General features: G+C 39.7%; 3 protein-coding genes across 18 annotated transcripts in view; 1 reads left to right on the top strand and 2 right to left on the bottom strand.

Annotated features, from left to right (window-relative positions):
* The window catches only part of myocd (myocardin), a 92,669-nt gene extending 89,028 nt beyond the window's left edge, over window positions 1-3,641 (top strand). For 11 of the 14 annotated variants that reach the window (XM_042083585.1, XM_042083589.1, XM_042083579.1 and 8 more), the window contains 3 exons: window positions 257-388; window positions 1,026-1,083; window positions 1,445-3,641. In XM_042083585.1, the coding sequence (XP_041939519.1) occupies window positions 257-388; window positions 1,026-1,083; window positions 1,445-2,028 (774 nt within the window). In that variant the 3' untranslated portion in view covers window positions 2,029-3,641. The remainder of the gene's footprint in view (window positions 1-256; window positions 389-1,025; window positions 1,084-1,444) is intronic. The other 3 variants (XM_042083584.1, XM_042083588.1, XM_042083587.1) reach the window with 3 other exon arrangements.
* Window positions 3,642-7,565: 3,924 nt separating this feature from the next.
* map2k4b (mitogen-activated protein kinase kinase 4b) lies at window positions 7,566-16,930 on the bottom strand. 2 transcript variants are annotated; one of them, XM_042083370.1, is made up of 13 exons: window positions 16,573-16,930; window positions 15,773-15,808; window positions 15,032-15,064; window positions 14,213-14,315; window positions 13,730-13,904; window positions 13,170-13,289; window positions 12,216-12,335; window positions 12,056-12,107; window positions 11,806-11,933; window positions 11,032-11,109; window positions 10,596-10,744; window positions 9,944-9,989; window positions 7,566-9,113 (listed from the first exon to the last, which is right to left on the bottom strand). In XM_042083370.1, exons 1-13 carry the CDS (start codon window positions 16,697-16,699, stop codon window positions 9,000-9,002), a joined length of 1,281 nt encoding a protein of 426 aa, XP_041939304.1. In that variant the 5' UTR covers window positions 16,700-16,930; the 3' UTR covers window positions 7,566-8,999. The 2 variants fall into 2 exon arrangements, with proteins under 2 accessions (XP_041939304.1, XP_041939305.1); XM_042083371.1 differs by lacking the exon at window positions 15,032-15,064 and having other exon boundaries at window positions 16,573-16,928.
* Window positions 16,931-17,404: 474 nt separating this feature from the next.
* adprm (ADP-ribose/CDP-alcohol diphosphatase, manganese-dependent) lies at window positions 17,405-19,719 on the bottom strand. 2 transcript variants are annotated; one of them, XM_042082766.1, is made up of 4 exons: window positions 18,836-19,719; window positions 18,604-18,726; window positions 17,964-18,254; window positions 17,405-17,930 (listed from the first exon to the last, which is right to left on the bottom strand). In XM_042082766.1, the coding sequence occupies exons 1-4, from the start codon at window positions 19,386-19,388 to the stop codon at window positions 17,920-17,922; spliced, it is 978 nt and encodes a 325-aa protein (XP_041938700.1). In that variant the 5' UTR covers window positions 19,389-19,719; the 3' UTR covers window positions 17,405-17,919. The 2 variants fall into 2 exon arrangements, with proteins under 2 accessions (XP_041938700.1, XP_041938701.1); XM_042082767.1 differs by having other exon boundaries at window positions 17,405-18,254.
* Window positions 19,720-20,837: the final 1,118 nt, after the last annotated feature.

Here is a 20,837-nt window from a genome sequence, read left to right as displayed (position 1 = left end):
CAACATTTCAGCAACAATGTAAAGTTTGACTTCAGGGACCACCAACCATACACATTATGTATCCATCGCAAACTACCTTTTATTATAATAACCCAACTCACAAAAATATCCCAGTCACATACATTCATCTCATCTCCTTCCCCAGCCCAACTTTCTCCTTCTCACCCCATTAAAAAAAGACAGTCAGTCAGCTTCATCTCTTTCAGTCCTTCTCCTCCACCCATTAATATCTCGCCCCATCTATCTCCTCATGTAGATGGCAGTAATGCACTCTCCCCGGCACCCTGGCCCCAAGTGCCCCATCACCTCCACTGCCTTCTGTAGCTCAGAGCCCGCTGCTGCATCCAAGATTAAACAGCCCCCCTGCTATGAGGATGCAGTAAAGCAGGTAAAGCAGACCAGCCCCCACCCCTCTCACTTTTAACCCTGCACCTCCCAACCCCACTTTCTCGATACACCTCTTGGCGCTCCCAGCTAACCGCTAATCGCTACCTAGCCTTCACACCTCAGCTTCCAGCTGCTTCCACCAGCAACATGGAGTGCTTCCACTCAGGTTCACATAGTGTTTTAACTTAGCTCCACCAGTCCCTTTGTTTCCCTTGCACCTTAACACAAGGTGCTGACCGGCTGTATGAGGATCATGCCATATGAGACTGAAACAGTGTGGATGGCTGTGTGGGTTCCTGCTGTGTACACTGCTGTCATAACAGCAGCATCTGCTAGACTGACTCTTTCAGATGTTGTGATAGCATAGTAGACTAAACAGCACACTTTTAATTGAAGTAGACTAAACAGTCCACATTCAATTTGAACAGAAAGTATGATCTGCTCCTCGACATGATCATATTTACTTGAACTCATATCGCAGGTCATCAATGTTGTTGTGGTACCTTGAAGTCGTACAGTTATTTGCTGAGTTGAAATATGCTGCGTGCTGGCACTAGAAATACCAATCTGCCTATGCCAAACATCTCAGCCACAGATGGCTTGAATGATTGAAGTGGAACCACCTTCTTGTGTTTCAGCAACTGACTCGAAGTCAACAGATGGACGAGATTCTGGACGTACTCATTGAAAGTGGAGGTGAGAGGCGTACATTTATATTCACATTTGCAACTCGTATATCTGTTAAATAAGGAGAATTAGATTAACAAAAATGCTTTTGCAACATGTAATTTCAGACGTACGTAATTGTAATATAGGTGTTGTTCTATGTCTTAATGGAAATTAATCACTGCCTTGAAACTGAAACCCGTCGTCGGAGCCTGACCTCCCACTGATAACCACCCTCAGTCACGAGGGCTGTATATCACCCTGTAATGAACTCCAGCCTTGGTCTGGACACAGTCATTAAATCCCCTGTGCTGTGTGCTATGTTCCCCTCCCTCCTTCCCTCTCCATCCCCTTCCCTTCCCCTCTCCTCGCCTTCCCTTTCTCTTCCAAGAAATGCCGGCTAACGCCAAGGACGAGAGGTCCTGTGTAACCAAAGTTGTGCCTCACCTTACAGTGTCAGCGGGCAGTGCCAGTGGCATCGCCGTGCACAAGTTCCACAGACACTATGGCGGCCACATGTCGCCTTCCCAGATGCCCTTTGAGCACGGCGTGAGCCACGGGGACTGCCACCTGGAGGCGCTGTTGAGCAGTTCCATGGGCCGGCAGGGCGACATCGTCCTGCTTAAGATCGGCAGCGAGGAGGGCCAGGGGGAGGAGGCGGGCGACGGCGGCGGAGGCTTTGCCGGCTCTCACCAAGACGACAAGATGCTCGGCAACCGCGACATGATGGACACCCCGTTGTCGCCGATGGCCACGAAGGTATCGCCCGTCCCCACAGATGGCCAGGGACTTGGGATGACGTTCGCTGAATCGCCGTGGGAGACCATGGAATGGCTGGATCTGACTCCACCTAGCTCGGCGACGGCTTTTAACACCATGCCTCCGACTGGGCCGAGCATCTTCAACACAGAGTTCCTGGACGTGACCGACATCAACTTGAACTCAGCAATGGACTTGCACCTGGAGCACTGGTAATGTTTACCAAGGAACTGAGAGAGAAAGAGAGAAAAAGAGAGAGAGAGAGAGGAGAGAGACAGAACCTGCCCGACTCCGACAACCAGCCGACAAAAACAACTTTACAGTTACGTGCCTTGTGCGTCTGTGCCATTTGTCACTCTTTGACACCATTTTAGATATATTCTTACTTCTACGAGTGATTTTGGTCTTCTTTGGACAACACATGCGCACAACCCATTCAACTTTTCTTTCCATTTTGGATGGATTCTTATCAAGTCAGTCCATTGAATGTAAAGGACAAATTCACCAATGTTGCCTTATCAAAACATACATTTGAGAGTAGTTTTGCAGTTGCTATGAATTTTGTCATGGTCCATTAAAACTTGAAAACCCTTATTTTGACTTCTGGGGTAATGATATGTTTGTATTACTGGAAACAAGAAGAATCTACAAACAGAATTGGACATAAGAGGAAAAAGCGAAATCATAAATGTTTCAACAATGAAGAATTTGTAAATATTTACACTGTATTATTCAGAGGACAAATATATACCTATCCATGTGTGTGGTGTTGGAAGGTACACAGTAGAGGACTTAAAAGTTTTTATCATTTACTCCAATATTCTATTGTACATATGGGAATGTTCACATTGCACCTTGAGTAGTATAGAACTTATCACACATTAATTATTTTTGCATATATTGTTACTACAGCGTAAACAGTGCTATTCTGTGTGAGCATTTTATATCCTGTTTGCTGAAGTGTAGATTGGCAACTTTAGTGGTGAGGGGCTTTCAGTACATATCACCTTTCTATCACCAGATATACTTTGAGTCATATTTTGGTACATAAATAATGATTACAGCAATGTTACCTTCAGTGTGCCTTTACTCACAACTGCTGGACAACTTCCTAGGGCTAATGTCAGCACACCATCACTACAAAATCACAGTGGAATTCTTAGAATTCTTAATTGGGCAGCTTAAAGCCCACCAGTCAAACTATGGGCCTACAAAATTGTGTTGTTGTATTCAAGTCTGGTTAAAAAAATAGCTATGAGTTGTTAGTGGAAATCTTTTTAGCTTAATTTTGTATTTGAATTATTAACATGTCTTGGCCCAGTGTGCACTGCAGTTAGGTACCTCTTTTGCTACAGACTAGGCCATTGCCACTGTTGACACTAAGTGTATCTACATAAGCTTAAGGTAGAACAATGGCCAACTCACATTATTTCATTTTTCTATGTGTCCCTATTTCTTGGCCTTCAGACAGTTCTGCAGACGACACAGCTAGATGTGGCTAGAGGTGAACACATAATTCATTTTGATTCCTGAATTTTACACACTATTTTTGTTGGAACATTTTGTTTTATTTTTCTAATGATTGACTGCAACATTTCTGAGTGATTGTGTATCTCACAGCAGCAACCTATATCTGCAAGTATCTATCTCACACATCTCGCAAGTCTATCCAGCAACTTTGATTTTCTCAGAATTACACATCTTCACATCTCATCACATCTAAATGTAATTTACCAAATCTAAATGTTTTGTACTTTACTCTATATATATACTGCTCAAAAAATTAAGGGAACACTTACAGTTTTCCACAATTGTTAAAACACATTTTTGAAACCTTCCACCCTTTTCTCCATTCTCAAACTACACAGAATGTCTGTCAGTTCTTGCAAAATAAAAAAACTTCCCTCAAAAGTTTTACTTGTGCTCAGAACCAAACTGTGTCAGAGTACCGATCCAGTGTATGATTGAAGTGTTCCCTTAATTTTTTTGAGCAGTATATAGTAAGCCAACATGTCTTACACCAGTGACTACATCTTGGGATTGTACTATTACCAAATGTTATATTTTAGTATCTTTTTATTGTGAAAGTATGTGGACCTAACTGTCTATCAGTTTAACAATAGCTCAATTCTGAAATGTAGCCACATTTTCATCTGTATAAACCTGTATGCAAAGTTGCTGTTTGATGGTTGAAAGTCTCAGCTGTTTGATGTAATGTCTCCATTTCTGAGGCATTGAAGTCATAATTGCATGGTACAAAGTCACAATGCCATGTTATATAAATGTGTACACTAGTGTACAAGGTCACTATTAGTATAGTGAGATTTATGTGAAATAGTCACAATTAACAACATGTCAGCTTGGCATGTCGAGATGTAGTTCATCTTTTCTTATGTGAATGGTCATTCATATAGCCATCCCCAATTTTAATATCCAAGGGTCTCACTCAAATATATTTATTTCAGTTTTTGTTTTTCCTTAAAATATTTATACATTTGGTAATTTATATGACATTCCTTTACGTCTCAATGGGATTCATGATATAAAAAAAACACAGGTATCCAAGTACTACCATTTTAACCTTGCATTGTTTTAATATCATGGAATGTAAACAAAGTAACTTATGATTTACTTTTCTTTTTTTTTCTAAAACGTGTCTTCTGTTTATACTATATCTCCCCAAAGTTTTTATGTATACAGAATTTACTACATAAAAAGAACCACTTAAAATGGGAACTTCCCCATTCTTACCAGCACTTGTGAATAACAAAATGTAATGTATATTTGACACAACCATTTTCCTTATATACAATTTAACTGTGAACTGTACTTTTGGTACCTTATCGCAATGTGTTGCCTATCTAATATGTGACACGTATGGGACCTTTTAGCTTCAGTTAGATTTTTTTTTAAACAGTGAGATGTATGCCCAGAAATAGAGGTACGGAGTGGGGATGTTTAAGTCTCTTTTTATCTTTGGATTCGACCCACTAGAGGAAATAATTGGCTGATACAGATTATCTTGGCCTCTGTCTCATTGGCTATTTCCTTATTGGTGGTAACACAATTAGAGCATACTGAAATTTTATTTGTTCATTACCGTGCACAGGAGAGTCCTGAAATGTTTTTTCTCCTCAAGCTGTTCTGTGATATTACAATGTGAAGCCAGCTATAGTTAAAGTATCTGAGAGAAATATATGGCAGCTTGAACACTACCGTACAGTATCTTAACGTTACGGTCCCTAATATTCATCCATTAATTTAGCCAGGCAGTTTGCCACAAATGTCCGTTACATCAAACAATAGGAGGTTGTATGATTAAGTTTAGACAAAATGATTAAGTGCATAAATCAAACTGTGAATCAACTGCAATGTAGATACAGTGGTCATTTAGGGGATGTATGCAACATTTTGCATTTTATTTCAATCTTTTTACATCTTTTTACATGGAGATGAAGTCACCTTAAATATAAACAAATGTTTTATTAATACCTAGTCTACAGTTGTTCAGTGACCAAAAAGTGAGGGGTCAGCTTACTCGGATATGTAATATTTCCCATATTAAGTTTTCATTGTCAAATATATTTTACAAAAAAGATACCCCTCACAGTAGGGTCCCCACTGCAATCATGACCAGCAACAAGAGTGTTAGAATATTTGCTCTATTTTTTCAAGGAAACACTATTATGGAAAGAAAAGAGGAAAATAACAGATTGGACTTGTTTACACCTTCTATCCCTAAATATTCCTTGTCAGAAAATGTCTGTGAATATGGAGGTTTAACTTGGCCAAATGCAGCTCACTTTGCTATTTTCTTTTCCTGTGTTTGTGTACTGCTGGAATATGACTTTAATCACACACTTTGCATACTTTGTTTATTATTACCTTCCTAGAAGTGTTGGGAGTTGATTAAGATTAAGAAAACCATTGTTGTTGCACATTTGTTCATCTTGGTGAAGCATGGAGGTTTGTGTTTGTTTGTCCCCCCCATGAAAATAAAAAATGACAAAGAGCTTCCTTTTTGCTTGGCCACGGAACAGCTTTACAATGTAAACCGTCTCAGTATTTGTCTACACCACTGTAATATTAAAGAGGAAAAAAATAAATAAATGTAAACACGATGAAGTCCACATGTTTATCCTTGTTTTTGTCCAGTGTGTTTGTGTTCATCTTTTACATGACACCTCTTGGAAACGTAAAATATGTTTTTGCACTGAAAATTCCACCATGGACTGAACAAAAAATCCCTCTAGTTGCTTCAACATGACATCATTTTCAAATGTCAAGGTCAGTCTGAACCCTATAAAATGTGCAAGGTAAGACCCCCAAAGGAGTCAGACAGGAAGTTTAGATATGTCTTAACTAGATCCAATGCAGTTATAAATAACAGTGATGTTACGAGTTGAGAAGTTCATCCCTTACATGTTCCCTGCCACTAGTACAGTAGAGGAGTAAAGCATAAAGACAGAAATTAATATGTGCCTGCATTCTTCAGACATCACCTTTTTCATTTCAGAGTCAAACTGACCTAAAATCACACACAGTGAATTGATAAATGGTAGCAAGTAAATTTAATTCTCCAATATAAATGGCTCAATAGGTATCGATGTCCACACAGATTTATGCCTCTACAACTTTCTAGCGGAGTCAGACAACATTTTTGCAAGCAACTGCCTGGTGTATGGGTGTGTGTGTGTGTGTACATACGAGTATACAAGTATGCATGTGTGGGGGGCATCTATGACATTGCTGCTAGTTTGTATCATAGAGAGAGGAAGACCCATCACTCAACATTGTATGACACTATGAGCTATAGGCAAAAGGTTAATCAGTGATCATCTTAGTACTTCAACCCTTGTAGAACAGCAGTAAGTGAGGATATAGAGCAGTACTTGAAGACTAGAGCCGAAAAGTAGAATCAGGAGAGTCATTTAATAAATAGTTCTCCAAATCAAATGGACACTTTTAGCTTTAATATGTCTGACACTGGGTCAATTTGACCTACTCACTGTCCATCCTCAATACTTGTGGGTGGATAAACTCATAGATTAAGATAATATTTAGCACTGTAAATTATTTGGATTCAGACCACAAACACTTTTAGATGATAACAAGGGTTAGTGTGACCTCCAATATAATAGGAGGAAGGGTTAATAATAAATGCAGTAATTTAAAAAAGAAAAATCACCATATCTAAAAAGGAATTATTGCAATAACAAGACCAAATAAGGAGGTCAGTGCATAAAATGTTGCTGATCAATTTACTTTATTTAGCCATTTTTGTATTTCCAGACCTTACAAAACAATGATAATAAGGTCACAAGTCAAATCCTAATTTAATAACAACTGACCCGCAGGCAGATACTTAGCTCATATCATTACTATGTGAACACTAAAATTTCATGGATACTTTCATAAATATATGTGAAGTAAATAGGAGGAGCTACCGGACTGCCCCAGCACTCCTGCTACAAGACATAGAAGGCAACATCCCTGCAAGTCATCTTTTTTTTATTCTTGTGTTTTAAACAATTTGCTATGGTTCAGAACATACATTTAAAATATTTTCACAGTGTGGACATACTGTACACTTTCTCCCCCACCCCTCAATAAAGAGACATTAGAATAATACTTGCCCTTAATATTACTTTGCCCTTCACTATTAACATTCTAATAAATTGCCATTTTTACATCATTTGTGTCTACCTCCTTTAAAAGAGATTGTGTCAACATTACAGGTGAAAGTTTATTTATTTATTTATTTTTTGTTTGTTTGTTTGTTTCGTTTTTGACACACGCAAGTAAAAGTGTAGAAGAACAGAATTCATAAACCGATACAGGAGTTTTCATGTCAAAGGGCCGCAGGCGGCACAAATGGAAAGCAGACAAAAAACAACTGCCCTGTTAAAAAGCAAAGTTCAATGTTTTATAAAACCGCAAGTCATCTTTGATGTGAATCAGTCGAGATGACTCGCACTGCTCCAGTGATTTCCAAACTTGGCCCTCCTTGACTGCCGAATACTGCCTGGCTCCTTAAGAATGGGATTGATCCAAATCGAACCATTTCACTGGACACCTTTACTGAGACATTATGCATCCATTTTGAAAGTAACGCGAATACGGTAGTTAGAAAAATAAGGAGAACAAAAAAAAAGTGAGAGAAAAGAACATTCCATCGACACAAGCTAAGCCGTCATGCTAATTCAGTTGATAGCATGCTGTTTGCATCAATGTGTGATTTCAGGTAAAGAGGCAGACTCCATTGGCCATCTGTACAAGGACTAGGGCAAAGTGGAGGATGTAATGTGAAGTTTTACAACGGTCTTACTATTTGCGCAGATGAAGATATAAATACACATTTACAATTTATGAATTGTCTTACCACTCTAAGCATACACACACCACATCAAGTAAACTGTTCTTCGAAGGAATAGTCCTTTTATGCGGTGTAAACATTTTAGCGTTTTTGTACACCATGAGTGAATTCTGCATCTGAAAGGCAAACTATCTTTTTCTTTTGAAAATATTGCATAATCAGAAAACATAATGAAGCCACAGTACACTTTTTGTTGTTACGTAACAATACTTTCGCATACGCATTCAATTACAGAAAAGCGCAAGTGTTCAATGTGGTGATGTGCTAAAATGCAAGTGTGGGTTGGTCTGTATCCCACTGACTGTACATTGGCATATTACTATAAACATATACGGTGACTGAAACACATGTGGATGGCTTATGGTTTTCCATTTGAATGCAACTTTGTTTTCTTATTTGGTAAATCTGTATTTGTTTCGGTGTGTTCAAGTATAGATTTAACTTTTTTTTATTCCCATTCAAGCAAAGGTGAATGATGGTGGGATCAGACAGTGAGAGTTCAAGTTTGGTTTTCTACTCATGAATATAATGTTATGGCAAGATGGAACCTATGACTCGACACTACAATGTGTGGCAACTGTTGAAGAGAATATGACATGTCATGATCAATATTTGATGGACACGGATATGAGAGCAATGTTTATTGCACAAAACGTTTTGGGAATTGTTCTACGTCATTTGTTTTGTTTTGTTTGTATGTTTGTTTCATTGCTGTTTAAATAAGAAACCATGTCACTATGCGATGCTGTGCACCCAAAAGGTTACCAAAGGTGACCCCTCGTTCCTTGGTCAGAGTGTTGAAGCAGTGGGATCAGTCCCCATACATGGGCGAGCTGGGCGAGGTGGGCATCTGGTCGAGGATCCTGCACACATAGCTGGCCACGTCCACCTCTCGCTCCTCGTACATCTGAATGAAAGGGTGCCTCTGTTGGACACATACAACGTCAAAAATTACAGCATCATCTGTATAAAGGAACGGAATGCCAGCTTTTGCCATAATTTGTATGCGTTTTTGTATCGTTTTGAATAACTCAATACTGTGATGCCCCCTGAAGGTCATGATTTTTTTTTCTGATGTGCTGTTGCATTCCCTCACAATAGTTTTGCATTCCTTCAATACTTTGGGGTACCGAGACACAAAGTCAAATGCATTACACTACAGCATCATTTGTAAAGCCTTATTTAGACAGGAAGAGACAAGCAGCAATGAGAGACTGTGGATTGATTATGAAATTCAGGAACTTGTAGCGATTGCAGGCGAAATAACTGTTGACGATGCAAAATGTTGCCCAACAAAGTATAACAAATCTCATCTACTGTAGCAACACATGATGGGCAACAAGTGAATATCTGTATGCCTGTAAGTCACACACATTCTATATACACCATATTGTGTGGAACCCCCTGAAGGTCTTGGTGTTATCACACACAATACATTTTGCATTAATTTATTTGCATTATTTTTTTCTGAGCTAGTCAAGTATTGTTAGGAAATCCAAAAAAATGCTCAGGAAAAAAGTAATCACCACAACTCTCAGACCTTTAAGGGTTGATGTCACAACAGACTTCAATGTAAAATATGAATAGAGATGCCATGCATGTGTACCTATATGGATTCACACATTTAGATACAAAACCAGACATTTGTAAATACTGTATATCATAAATTGGTCTACTCTAAGCAGTAGAGGGTGAAGAATTATCATGGCAGTGTGGTTCACTACAAAAGAACGGACAGACATGGAGGACACTTACCAGAAGCTCTCTATACTTTGGCCTTTTTGATTCATCCTTAGTAAGGCTGGAGACAACAGAGGTGTAGAACACATGAGTGATCATATATTTATCACAGTGAACATGGGCTGCTTAAGAAGACATAGTCAGCAGAGGTGGAGGAAGTAAGGGGCATTAAAGATCAAATGGCCAGTTTCCCGTACGTGGACGAAGCCTTGTCTGGACTAAAAGAGAACTTTAATAGAGATTTCCATTGTAAAAAAAAGCTTTCAGTCCAGGGCTAGGTTAATCCTTTTACAGGAAACTGGCTCATAGTAAAACAAAATCCTCTCTGAAGCCCCTCCCACCTGACAAGGACACTGAGGCTGAGATAGGTGACTGATAGGTAGGAAGATGCCATGCCTAGCCATAGTAAAAATGGTCTGTTAGTCTGTTCAATGTTACTGATTCACTAGAGTGTGATATTCACAGAGGCACTTTGTTATTTGAGCAGGACAGGAAAGGAAAGGTGGTCAATTAAAACATTCCCAAAACATGCTAGTTCCTCTACTGCTAAGAAAATACCAGAGATGAATTTGAACAGAAAGGTTTCGTCCACAAGAGGGCAGCAAACCAGACAGGCAGGACATGCCAGACATGTTTAGAAACTGGGGAGACAGATGGGGGTGCTCACCATAGATTGACAAAATTGATGAATTTCGGGGAGAACTGCCTGTCCTCAGAGTTGCATAGCTGAGGGGGATCCCCCTTGACCACCTGGGTCAACTGGTCAAACACACTGTTCCACTTAGGGTAGGGGAAACGACCTGTAGCCAGCTCGTACTATTCAAAGAAAAACACACAGAAAAGTATAAACAACCAAAATAAATACAGTTAGTTGTACACTATACATAAAACATACAATCATACAGTTATGCATTGTAGATACAGTTACTTAATTAGGTACATCATACCTAATATGAAGAATAAAAATGATAACCAGAGCTGAGATTATACACAAAGACCTTATATACAAAACCTTAAAATAATGCTAAACATGTGCTATGAAGACTGCATATTTTTATAATCATGCTGAGGTCAAATACATCAATCTCCTCTCTGGCACCCACCAGAGTGATTCCCAAACTCCAGACGTCTGATCGGACATCATATCCTTGCCTGGAAGCACTGGGGTCTATTCTCTCAGGCTGTAACATAGGACCAAGCATACCAAGCGTAAGAAACACTTTCACAAGATTATTTCCAGACATAAAACAACACATTCATTTATAGTGACTCTTATTCTGTTGTTGTTGTTTCTCAGCCCATGTGACTCCAAAGTATTTCTCTTGTGAGAGGTTCAAGAATTGGAGAAAACAGACTATTGATTTACAGCTGTCTGCTGGAACTAAAATAAGAGTTCAAGGAGACTGGGTCCGTCCGGCTGGCTGACTGGCTTGCTTGTGCCCTTTGACCTCTAAGTGGGTTAATTTCCCTCTTGTGCAATCTGTTGAAAATATATTTACTATATTGTCAGGACTTCAAGTAATATAGCTTTTCCACAACAGGAATGTTTGATTATGTAAGTAGTTGTATGAAAACAAGGCAAGGACCGATTGGGCCTGACATCAAGCTTTGCTTTTAAAACAGATATAGGTCAAAGAAGGGAACTCTCTTCATCAGTGGGAGAATGCAAATGCCTCAGTGGTCAGGCTTGGGTCAAGTTGAGTCGCCTCAAATGAACACCTACACTCTAGCCTTCACCTACAATTATTGCAATTGGTCAAAAGTGTGTCAAAGCTTGGACAGTGTTTTTTTTTTTGAGTTCGAGTCACATCAACTTGACAGAAACAGGAACATGAACTTTCAAACACAGCAGTGTTGTGACAACGCTGCATTCTCACCGCCATATAGGGCCTGCATCCGGCATCTCTGGTCTTGGCTATGGAGTCCACCAGCTGGCCACTGATGCCAAAATCACAAAGCTTTATGTTGCCATTTCGGTCCAGGAGAATGTTGGAGGGTTTGATGTCTAAATCGGTAACACAAAAAAAAATGTAATGAGAGGAATGCCGGAACCCATAATGTCAGAGTGACATTCTCAGTGTTTTATTTATTAATATATCTTTTGATCCTTTGAGGACAGTCACTTACCTCTGTGGATTATTTTCAAGTTTTCTTTTAAGTGATTCAGTGCTTTCACAGTCTGTGAACAACAAGTAAGGGAGAAGAGTCACAACACCATCTTTGTTTGGTGGTGATACATCAGACACAACAAGTGGAAAACGGGTGAATTGCCTGTTGATTTACTTACGGCTAATGTTATTTTGCCCAGTATCTCCTCTGGAATGACATCATCTAATGCACAATATACATATTTGTAGAATTTGTCGAATGAGGTAGACATGAGCTCCATACAGATCCAACAGTCACCCTGAAAGAGAGCAATGATACAGAGGGTCAAAGCAAATCTCACAAATTCTACATAAAAATATAACTGTAACCAACACCGGACATCATAACAACACCGGACATCATAACACATCACACACATCACTGTACCAACACCAGCTATCATAACAACATATCACATTCAATGACTAGGTTTCCATGCACACCATATTCTGGTTATGGCAATATTCAAAATAAGATGTTTCCATGTCCAGCGGAAAAGGGAATGTTTGCCCGTTTACATATTAATATTCTGAATAAACCAACAACGAGCAGAAGTAGGCTAGTATCTGCGTCATGACGTCTCAACGGTCTCTGGCCCTGAATTTCATTCATGACTGCAAAATAGGTGAATCTGGCTAGATTAGAACTGCTATTGTTTTGCATTTTAGCCTTATAATAGGCCGCCTTGAGAAGTTTTCAACCAATCTATCAGCAGTGTGCGCAAAACCTGCTTCTTTGAGCATTGCGATGCTTTCACCCATCGATATATTCCATTATGACATTAAAACTTTCAGGTTTTAAAACATAAATTGATCTCATCTTCACTCTAGAACTTTACTTTACAACTTTAGACACTTTACATTTGCCAAGTGTCAGACCATCAAACCAATCAATCAAAATTCCTTGCAAGAACATGTGCAGACAGAATTTAACATTCCGAAAGGGGCATTTTCTGACTAATGTGTTTACATGTCACAATATTCCAGTTAAAGGAGGCATATTCAAGGGGTGCTATTCAGGTTTTTATCATGGTGATATAGTTATCTGTCTCCACATCATTAGATATTGAGAGAATGAGAAGAGGACCCCTCACCTCTCTGAAAAGAGCGCCATAAAACTGGACAATATAGGGGCAGTCGCTACTCCTCATGACTACATCCAAGTCCATCAGCAACTGCTTCTGCTCCTTCTCATCGACAGTGGAGCGAATCCGCTGGAGACAATCACATGACCAGGAGATGAATTATAGCACCAGCAAACAGAATATCATCCATTTAATTCACTCTGTTGCAAGCACATCTGACATCTGGGGCCATAATTTGATTGATGTGCAAAGTCTTAACTCTGACTAAAGCTAATTTAATAACTAGACAAAATCTATTTTCTAGTTTATCATCATTGGGCAAGACACTGAAGCAAAAACATGGGTGAGTCAGCTAACTTCTCAAAAATGCCACACAATATCTGTATTTCAGAACTTTGCTTGCTGACAGACTTTGCACTTTGCAAATGATATGACTTCACAATGATATTTTGTATGTTGATATGTTTGCCACAAATCTATAGAAAATCATGTATTCAAATACAAATCACAAGCATCAACATATCCACACAAAACATCATGTAAGTCATGGAAGTGGCTGTGTGCTGCACCTTCACGGCCATGATCTGGTTGCTGGGTATGTGGACCATCTTGTTGACAGAGCCGTAGGCGCCTCTGCCGATCTCGCCCAGGTCTTTCAGGTCCTCGGCAGTGAAGTCCCAGTGCTGCTCTGGGGAGATCTTCAGCTTCCCCGACGACTCAATACTGTGTGTCCTCAGCCTCTCTCTGCACACGCATACACGCACGCACACACACACACACGCACAAAAAAAGTTGTATGTTAGATGGATTCCACAATCAATACAACACGTGATCCAAATGGGTTAAGAGTGGTCACACCCAACTCCAAAAATGTGTGATGACTTTCTTCCATTTCACACTATTTACTGACATCAAGAGATCCACATGAGAACTACAGCAATGACATACAAAAGTCATGTTGAATACAGTGTGTCATGCATTTCTACTTTTTATCCATGACTATCTGAATTCAAGATGTGATGTGAATTGAAAGAAAAAAAAACTGAAATTACATATGAGGGTTTTGGAATGGAGGGGTCACAGTAGAGATTGGGAGCCTTGTTGTTGGTTTCATGGGAGGATTGGCAAAGGTTAACTTCAGGGCTCTGCGGTTAGCTGTAAAAAAAAACAACAAAAGAGAGGAAAAAAGGGGAGAGAGAGAGAGAGAAAGAGAAAGCAGAATGTTGCAGAAAAATAACAGTCAGTGATTTGTCTTATTGTGCACACACAATGTACTAAAATAGCCGGTGCAAATACTGTAGTGAGAGACTGCATTCTATATTACAGAGATGGATGTCTCTGCAGAGTCAGTATATAGGAATTGCTCAAACAAAATTGTAAGGTCTTCGAAATGAACGTCGAGTGAAAGGCAAGAGTTTCCTGACACTCCCTCATCCCGTGCATCCACATAGCCCAGTTGATGACAAACATGAGACATGTTAAGGGTGTTCAAAAATGTACATAAATAAAATATGCACATAAATAAAGAAAAAGGCATAATTGCAAGTAGACCAAAGATGCTCAATCCTCCAACTGCACTTTTATTCAGCTGCTGTGGCCCTAACTTGAGTAGTTCTGATAATACTCTTGAAAGTTCCCTGACATAGATGATTGGCGTTCTACATCCAATGCATATGCTCATCAATTATTCTGTAAACAAAAGTCTATCGAGAGACAGACCGTTTGGTAGTGGATTGAGCATCTCTGTCAGATATCAGAGGCTTTCTGTCATTCCCCACAGACAGATAAAGAGTGAGAGCTGACAGAATACCATACAACTGGAGGAAAGAGGATAAAGGAAGAATCACCAGACAGAAAAATGCTTCTCTTACTTTGAGAGGCTCCAGCCAGGTTAATCTGAAACCCTATTGTGAAGAAGAAACCTCTGAAGGCATGTCACTGCATTCCATGCGCCCACATTATAAAATAAGGGACCCAGGAAGAGAGAACCATATCTACGTTCTAAAAAGCCACTCCTTCCCTGGATAGTGTTCTATATAGTAAATAACTATATGGTGGAGTGTGAATAACTATATGGTGAAGTGTGAATAACTATATGGTGCAAAGGAGTGGAAGTTCAGAACACACAGGACTGGTCTTTTTTCACTGAAACATGCACAATGCAATGAAGCACGATGCACAATTATTTTTCGGTCTTTGAGGCGCAAACCTATGCTGTGGTGGTCCTTGCTTCTGACCATATGTGAAATGATAACAATCCATGTGTCATGAGGACACTGAACTGCTGTGGAGAGTGCTTTGCTGATGGAAGTACTCTGCCCAGTTATATTTTGACACATACAGTACACAGCCATTGCTCATTCTATAGGCAACTAATGTTTAACCAAAATGGTACTGATTGCATAACAAAACAAACAAAAAAACTAAAAGAAGTGCTTCTAATGCCACCATAAGGCTGATGAAACAAAATGAAAGTATTTTTTATGACAAGCAATGCCATGGATCTGCCCTCTCTTGACATCAGCTCAGTCCTTTGAGAAGGGCATGGTGTTTCATCTCAAAATGATGGAAATCATTTTAGAAGCATTACAAACAAACAAATATATAAGTACCTGATTCATTTTGACATCTCCAGCAAGTGTTGGAATCTGAAACGTTATAATAACATTTATTATTTTGGCGATGGAGAGAGTTTCAGCTACCAGGTGATAAGAACACTTATTACAAGTAGCCTATATGATATGACAAAAATGCAGACGCAAGAGACGACGATTACTCTCCTATAATGTGCTCCAAATGTTTTATAAAGATAATAAACCCCTATCTATGAAGGTGGGGCTGGCTCTTAGGTAAACGACCCTTTCATGCATTCGTCACTTAAATCTTGTTGCAAGCAAAGACTCATGCAACAGACGAAGGCTAACTACAGCTATGAATAGAAAGGGATCATACACTACACTGGAAAGCTAAAAATTTAGCCAGTCATCAGGATAATCGGTAATGCTATAAACCAGTACGCTTTTGGATGAAAATAAAATTAAATGGCAGAAGTGAGCACTACAGACTATAAGGAAGGGAATACGAATAGCATAATAGTTTGTTAGCCACAGGCCTATGCGGTGGTGGTAGGCTACATGTAGCAAAATGACCTAAAATCGATCCTTGAAAACTCAATCGAGACCATGAAAAGCCCACAACTAGCCCATCCTTTCCCCACACGAACGCAAAACGAATGGTAACACAACTGCCACTGATCACATAAAAAGCTAAACAAAATAACAAGGCCTACTCATTGATAGGTAGCAACACTGTATCACTACGTTGCAGTCGTGACACAGTGAGCATACTTTCCCCCAAATAAATTCCAAGAAGAAATTTCGAGAGGAAAAGTATCCGTAAATAATCATCTTACCCTGCATGTTGGTCATTGTTGTTAAATGTTGAGCCTGCGTTTGGTAGTGGTGTAGTATGGATCCTGCGTTATTAGTCTTACTGCAGGAGGAGGTTGTTGAATTGGTGCTAGGACTGGGAGTCGCCATTGTTGTGTTTGATTCCAGCAGCACTGTGGCTGCAATGCAGGGAGTAAACTTCACCCTTTCCAGACAAGATTAAAACGCAGCTCACCGTCCACGTCTGTTAACGCAAGTCACGGAAGAATCATTAGCTATAACAAAGATATTAAGGGGTTAAAACAATTTACCAACGCGGGACACCCAGCTTCGGTGCTGGGTATTACACTGTCCGACACACAGAAGGCCAAGTTCTGAGGCCTGGTGGGGTTGCCAGGTTAGGTAATATTCCCCCTTATGGATCCTTACGCATGAAGGCAACATACCCAAAATTGTACTATGGGCATCATACAAATAATAAGTCAATAGGTATTTGCAAATGTCATAATATAAAAAAGCAAAAGAAAGAGTGAAATAGTCTGAATCAACTCTTTGCCACCATTAGCCAGCTTTGTCAGAAAGGCCCACTGAGCCATTTGATAGCCTATCCAAAGACACCCAAAAGCAGAAGTGCAAATTTGTGACCATTCCACTGGGTAGGCTACTGACTTCACACACCTGAAATGTGTGAGAATATATAAATGATTTGAAAATTCAACAGTAGGCCTATATCATTACCCCTTTGTCCAAACACTATATTATCCTATTTGTTTAAAATGTAAATAAAAAAAACAAACAATACATGCTAAATAAATATTAGACAAGCAGTATGTCTTTAAAAGATGTGTTCAGATTTATTAATTCACATAAGAGTATTCTCCTTCGTTTACATTCAAGTGCTTGATGCTGTGCTATCCAATACTAATCACAGTCTTCCTAATGGTCAATATATATATATATATATATATATATATATATATATATATATATATATATATATATATATATACACACATATATAACATGCTAATTCATGTGTGTTCAAGGTTTGTAGGCTATACTTTTTTGTAAACAATATTTGTAAAGATTTCCTTTACCCACTTTCATTAAATAAATTACTTTGTGAATGTAATCTTTTACCTGAAAAGATTCTGTCTCTGCATACAGGGCATCCACAATTTACCCAAATGGAGAATAAAAATCAGATCAGAATGCCCCATTTTTACTATGACTAACAATGTAAGTCCTGAGTTAGAAACTACATTGCTTACAAGTTTCATAGATATAGGACCAAAACCAGCAGAGATTCCAAGTTCCAAGTTACCCTCAATAGAAAGTCATGTAATTGCACAAACATGTTAAGGTCTGCATCAGAGAGTCCTTATACATCGCTTCATCGTGCAACCTCAAAGATTTCCAGGATATTCGAGCACACGGTCCAACATCCTCCCGTTCCCCTTGAGGACCATGCGGTCCTCATACACGTGCACAGTGCCGTAGGCGTTGCTCTCCGGAGGGGTTTCGATGACCCCCTCTAGTGTCAGGTGGTGGATGCCAGAGCAGTCCCTGTGGTAGCCTCCGTCATGATCGTGTCCGGCCATGAAGCACACAACACTCTTGTGGGACTGCAGGATGGAGAGGACCTCGTTGTAGTTCCAGGACAGGCATATGGGGTCAGTTGAGTCTGGGTGTACTGGCAGGTGACCTGCGAGCAACATTGGATATTCAGTTGTGGAGTGGATGGGTTGTTGGTTGTTTATTAAATAAATTAATGGTCACAACCACAGGCATAATATTGTGTGTCCCAGATCAGATACAATTTACTGTTATGACTGTTGTAATTACTAAGGTGGTTCATGTAAGCATTCATGGAAACAAAATCCATTCAAAATGGAAACTGTTACTGACCTTGCTAATTTCTTGCTTTCTAACATCTTGAATTTCCCCTTGAGGATCAATAAAGTATCTGTCTACCTATCTATCTATCTATCTATCTATCTTTCTGCGTGATCTCTGTCCATGTGATCTTTAATAGAATTTTAAAGCCAACTTACTGGCAACTGTAACTTTTTCCTCCGCCTCGTCTGCTTTACTCAGCACTCCGTCCAGCCACTTCAACTGGTCTTCGCTGAATCCCCCATTGAATTTGACAAATCTCTGCTCCAGTCCTGAGAAAACTGTTCACAACACAAAGGCCATTTTGACACCACACTGTTAAGTAGCCTACTTGAAGGGCAGAGTCACTTGCCTTAGGCTACACTGAGAAAAGACATGACAGCTGGTTACCTGGGGGATGGTTGAGGTCCTCATTGGTGTTATGGTCTTTCAGAAGTTTCAGTGACTGCTCGTACTTTTCACTTGACTGCTCGCGGCCTATGATGCTCATATCATAAGCATCAAGTACAACAAATCGAAAGTTGTGGGTGGGGCTAAAATGGTATGCGTAAAACTCGTCAGCATCAGAGACGCTCTGCTGGTTGGTGCTGCTGTTAAGGACAGAGGACAGAAGCGCGCCTCTGGTGAAATTATAAAATTCATGATTTCCCCAAACGTGATGCACTGCCGGGCTATGGTCGAATACTCTTACAACTGTATCCAGTGCACGTTGAGAGGCGTCATACTTTTTGTTAAATCCATCGATTATATCCCCAAGTTGCAGAATGAAACTAGGTTTCACTTTTTCCTCATCCCAGCCCTCGTTCGCTTTTTGTAATAACCTGAGACTATTTCTGTAGTACCGTTTCCGTGTCTGTTTAAAATTTAACCCATCGTCTATGTCAGCATATTGAATGTCAGCTATTATTCCAAACGTAAACACTGGCGGTTTACAGTCTTCCATAGTTTTCGTTGCCCGTAGTTGCTTTAGTAACGATAGCGCTATTCCAGTTTTGGTCCGCCTGAAAAGCTTCCACGTACAACTCGTTCGACTGGCCCCTACCTTCACAACATGATAACAGTTGTGAAACACAGCCAGAACGAAACACCTGCGCAACTGCTGACTCACTGTCCGAAATCGTTTTCCACAAGGTTTAATTCTTTGTTAAGACACATGTCAGGATTTCTATGCAAACTCCGTTCATAAGCATTCACAGAAAGTTGACTACAAGGACAGCCGATTGTGCTGGACCGGTCTTTATGTGAGCGTACGTCGACCTTCCTGTTTATTTTCTAGGTTTGACTACAAACGACTTCATGCGCAAGTTTTGCGCAGAAGACCGCGTTGTCTAACGACGGGTTATCTTCGTCAGTTTGTATATATTTCTTCACCTTATAATTGTCTTAGAATTTCAAATGCCGCTTTAAGGATAAGTAGTCATCTCTGTACCACACGGGAAACATTACTTAGGCGTGCAATCATACAATTTCATATTAGCCTATATATTTAGCCTATAATCTAATCTATATCTATGTGGCTATTTAGCTCATGAGACTGAGAGACACGTAGGTATAAGTTTTATTTGAATTGGGAGTGTGACAGGTCATCATCATAGGACAGTGTACCGCCGGTATCAGAAAATTAACATTGGGCTTTAGATATTGTCGTTGTAATGTCAATATAACGACACTAGATGTTGCTACTGGACAGCCAGTGTAGTCCTATGGGCATAAATGACCAAAAGGCCATTGTGGGATAGCGGAAACTGTATGCCCTTGTGAGGGCCCAATTGCCTCTAGAAATCAAACATCCCTTGTTTTATCATCACTTCCACTCAAGAAGTCTGATTACACATTTTTTTTAAAGAACTATTTACGCTTAAGTCTCTTAAGATTGAAGTGGGTTTTATTTTCCGGACAATATATTTTTAATTTAATAATTATTCAGGGTTTGGCATTGTTAGAAACAAGTTGCATGGGCAATTTATAAGATTAATGCAACAATTAACCTCATCATGCATCATCTATCTGCATAATATAACATCATTTCAGAGCATCTGAAGCCTGAGGAAACACTCAAAATTGACCGTCAGCTGCCCAAGACTGCCTTTCCAGATAATGTGAAGTTGCTTCTGGTCGATGACTCACTTTCACCGTTTGATATTTATATCCCACCATGGAGGTCTTGGTTACCCAGAAGTAATCCAGGAGATTTGCATAGTTTATTTACTGTTTTTCTCCTTTGGTTAGAGCAAAGTCAAACAAACCTTCCAGAAAAAGCCATGATTACAAGGGAGAAACCACTTGGACCGCCAATCCTTTTTGTCTGCACATTTACATTATGTAGTGTGCAGCCTTTGATTCATTGTTTGTTTATTTTATCGTGGTCCAGACAAGATAACTAGACCAAACA

Source organism: Alosa sapidissima, chromosome 24 (assembly GCF_018492685.1).
Source record: "Alosa sapidissima isolate fAloSap1 chromosome 24, fAloSap1.pri, whole genome shotgun sequence".
Classification (NCBI taxonomy): domain Eukaryota; kingdom Metazoa; phylum Chordata; class Actinopteri; order Clupeiformes; family Clupeidae; genus Alosa; species Alosa sapidissima.
Note: the sequence above shows the minus strand (reverse complement) of the source record. Positions and strands in the feature narration are given on the sequence as shown.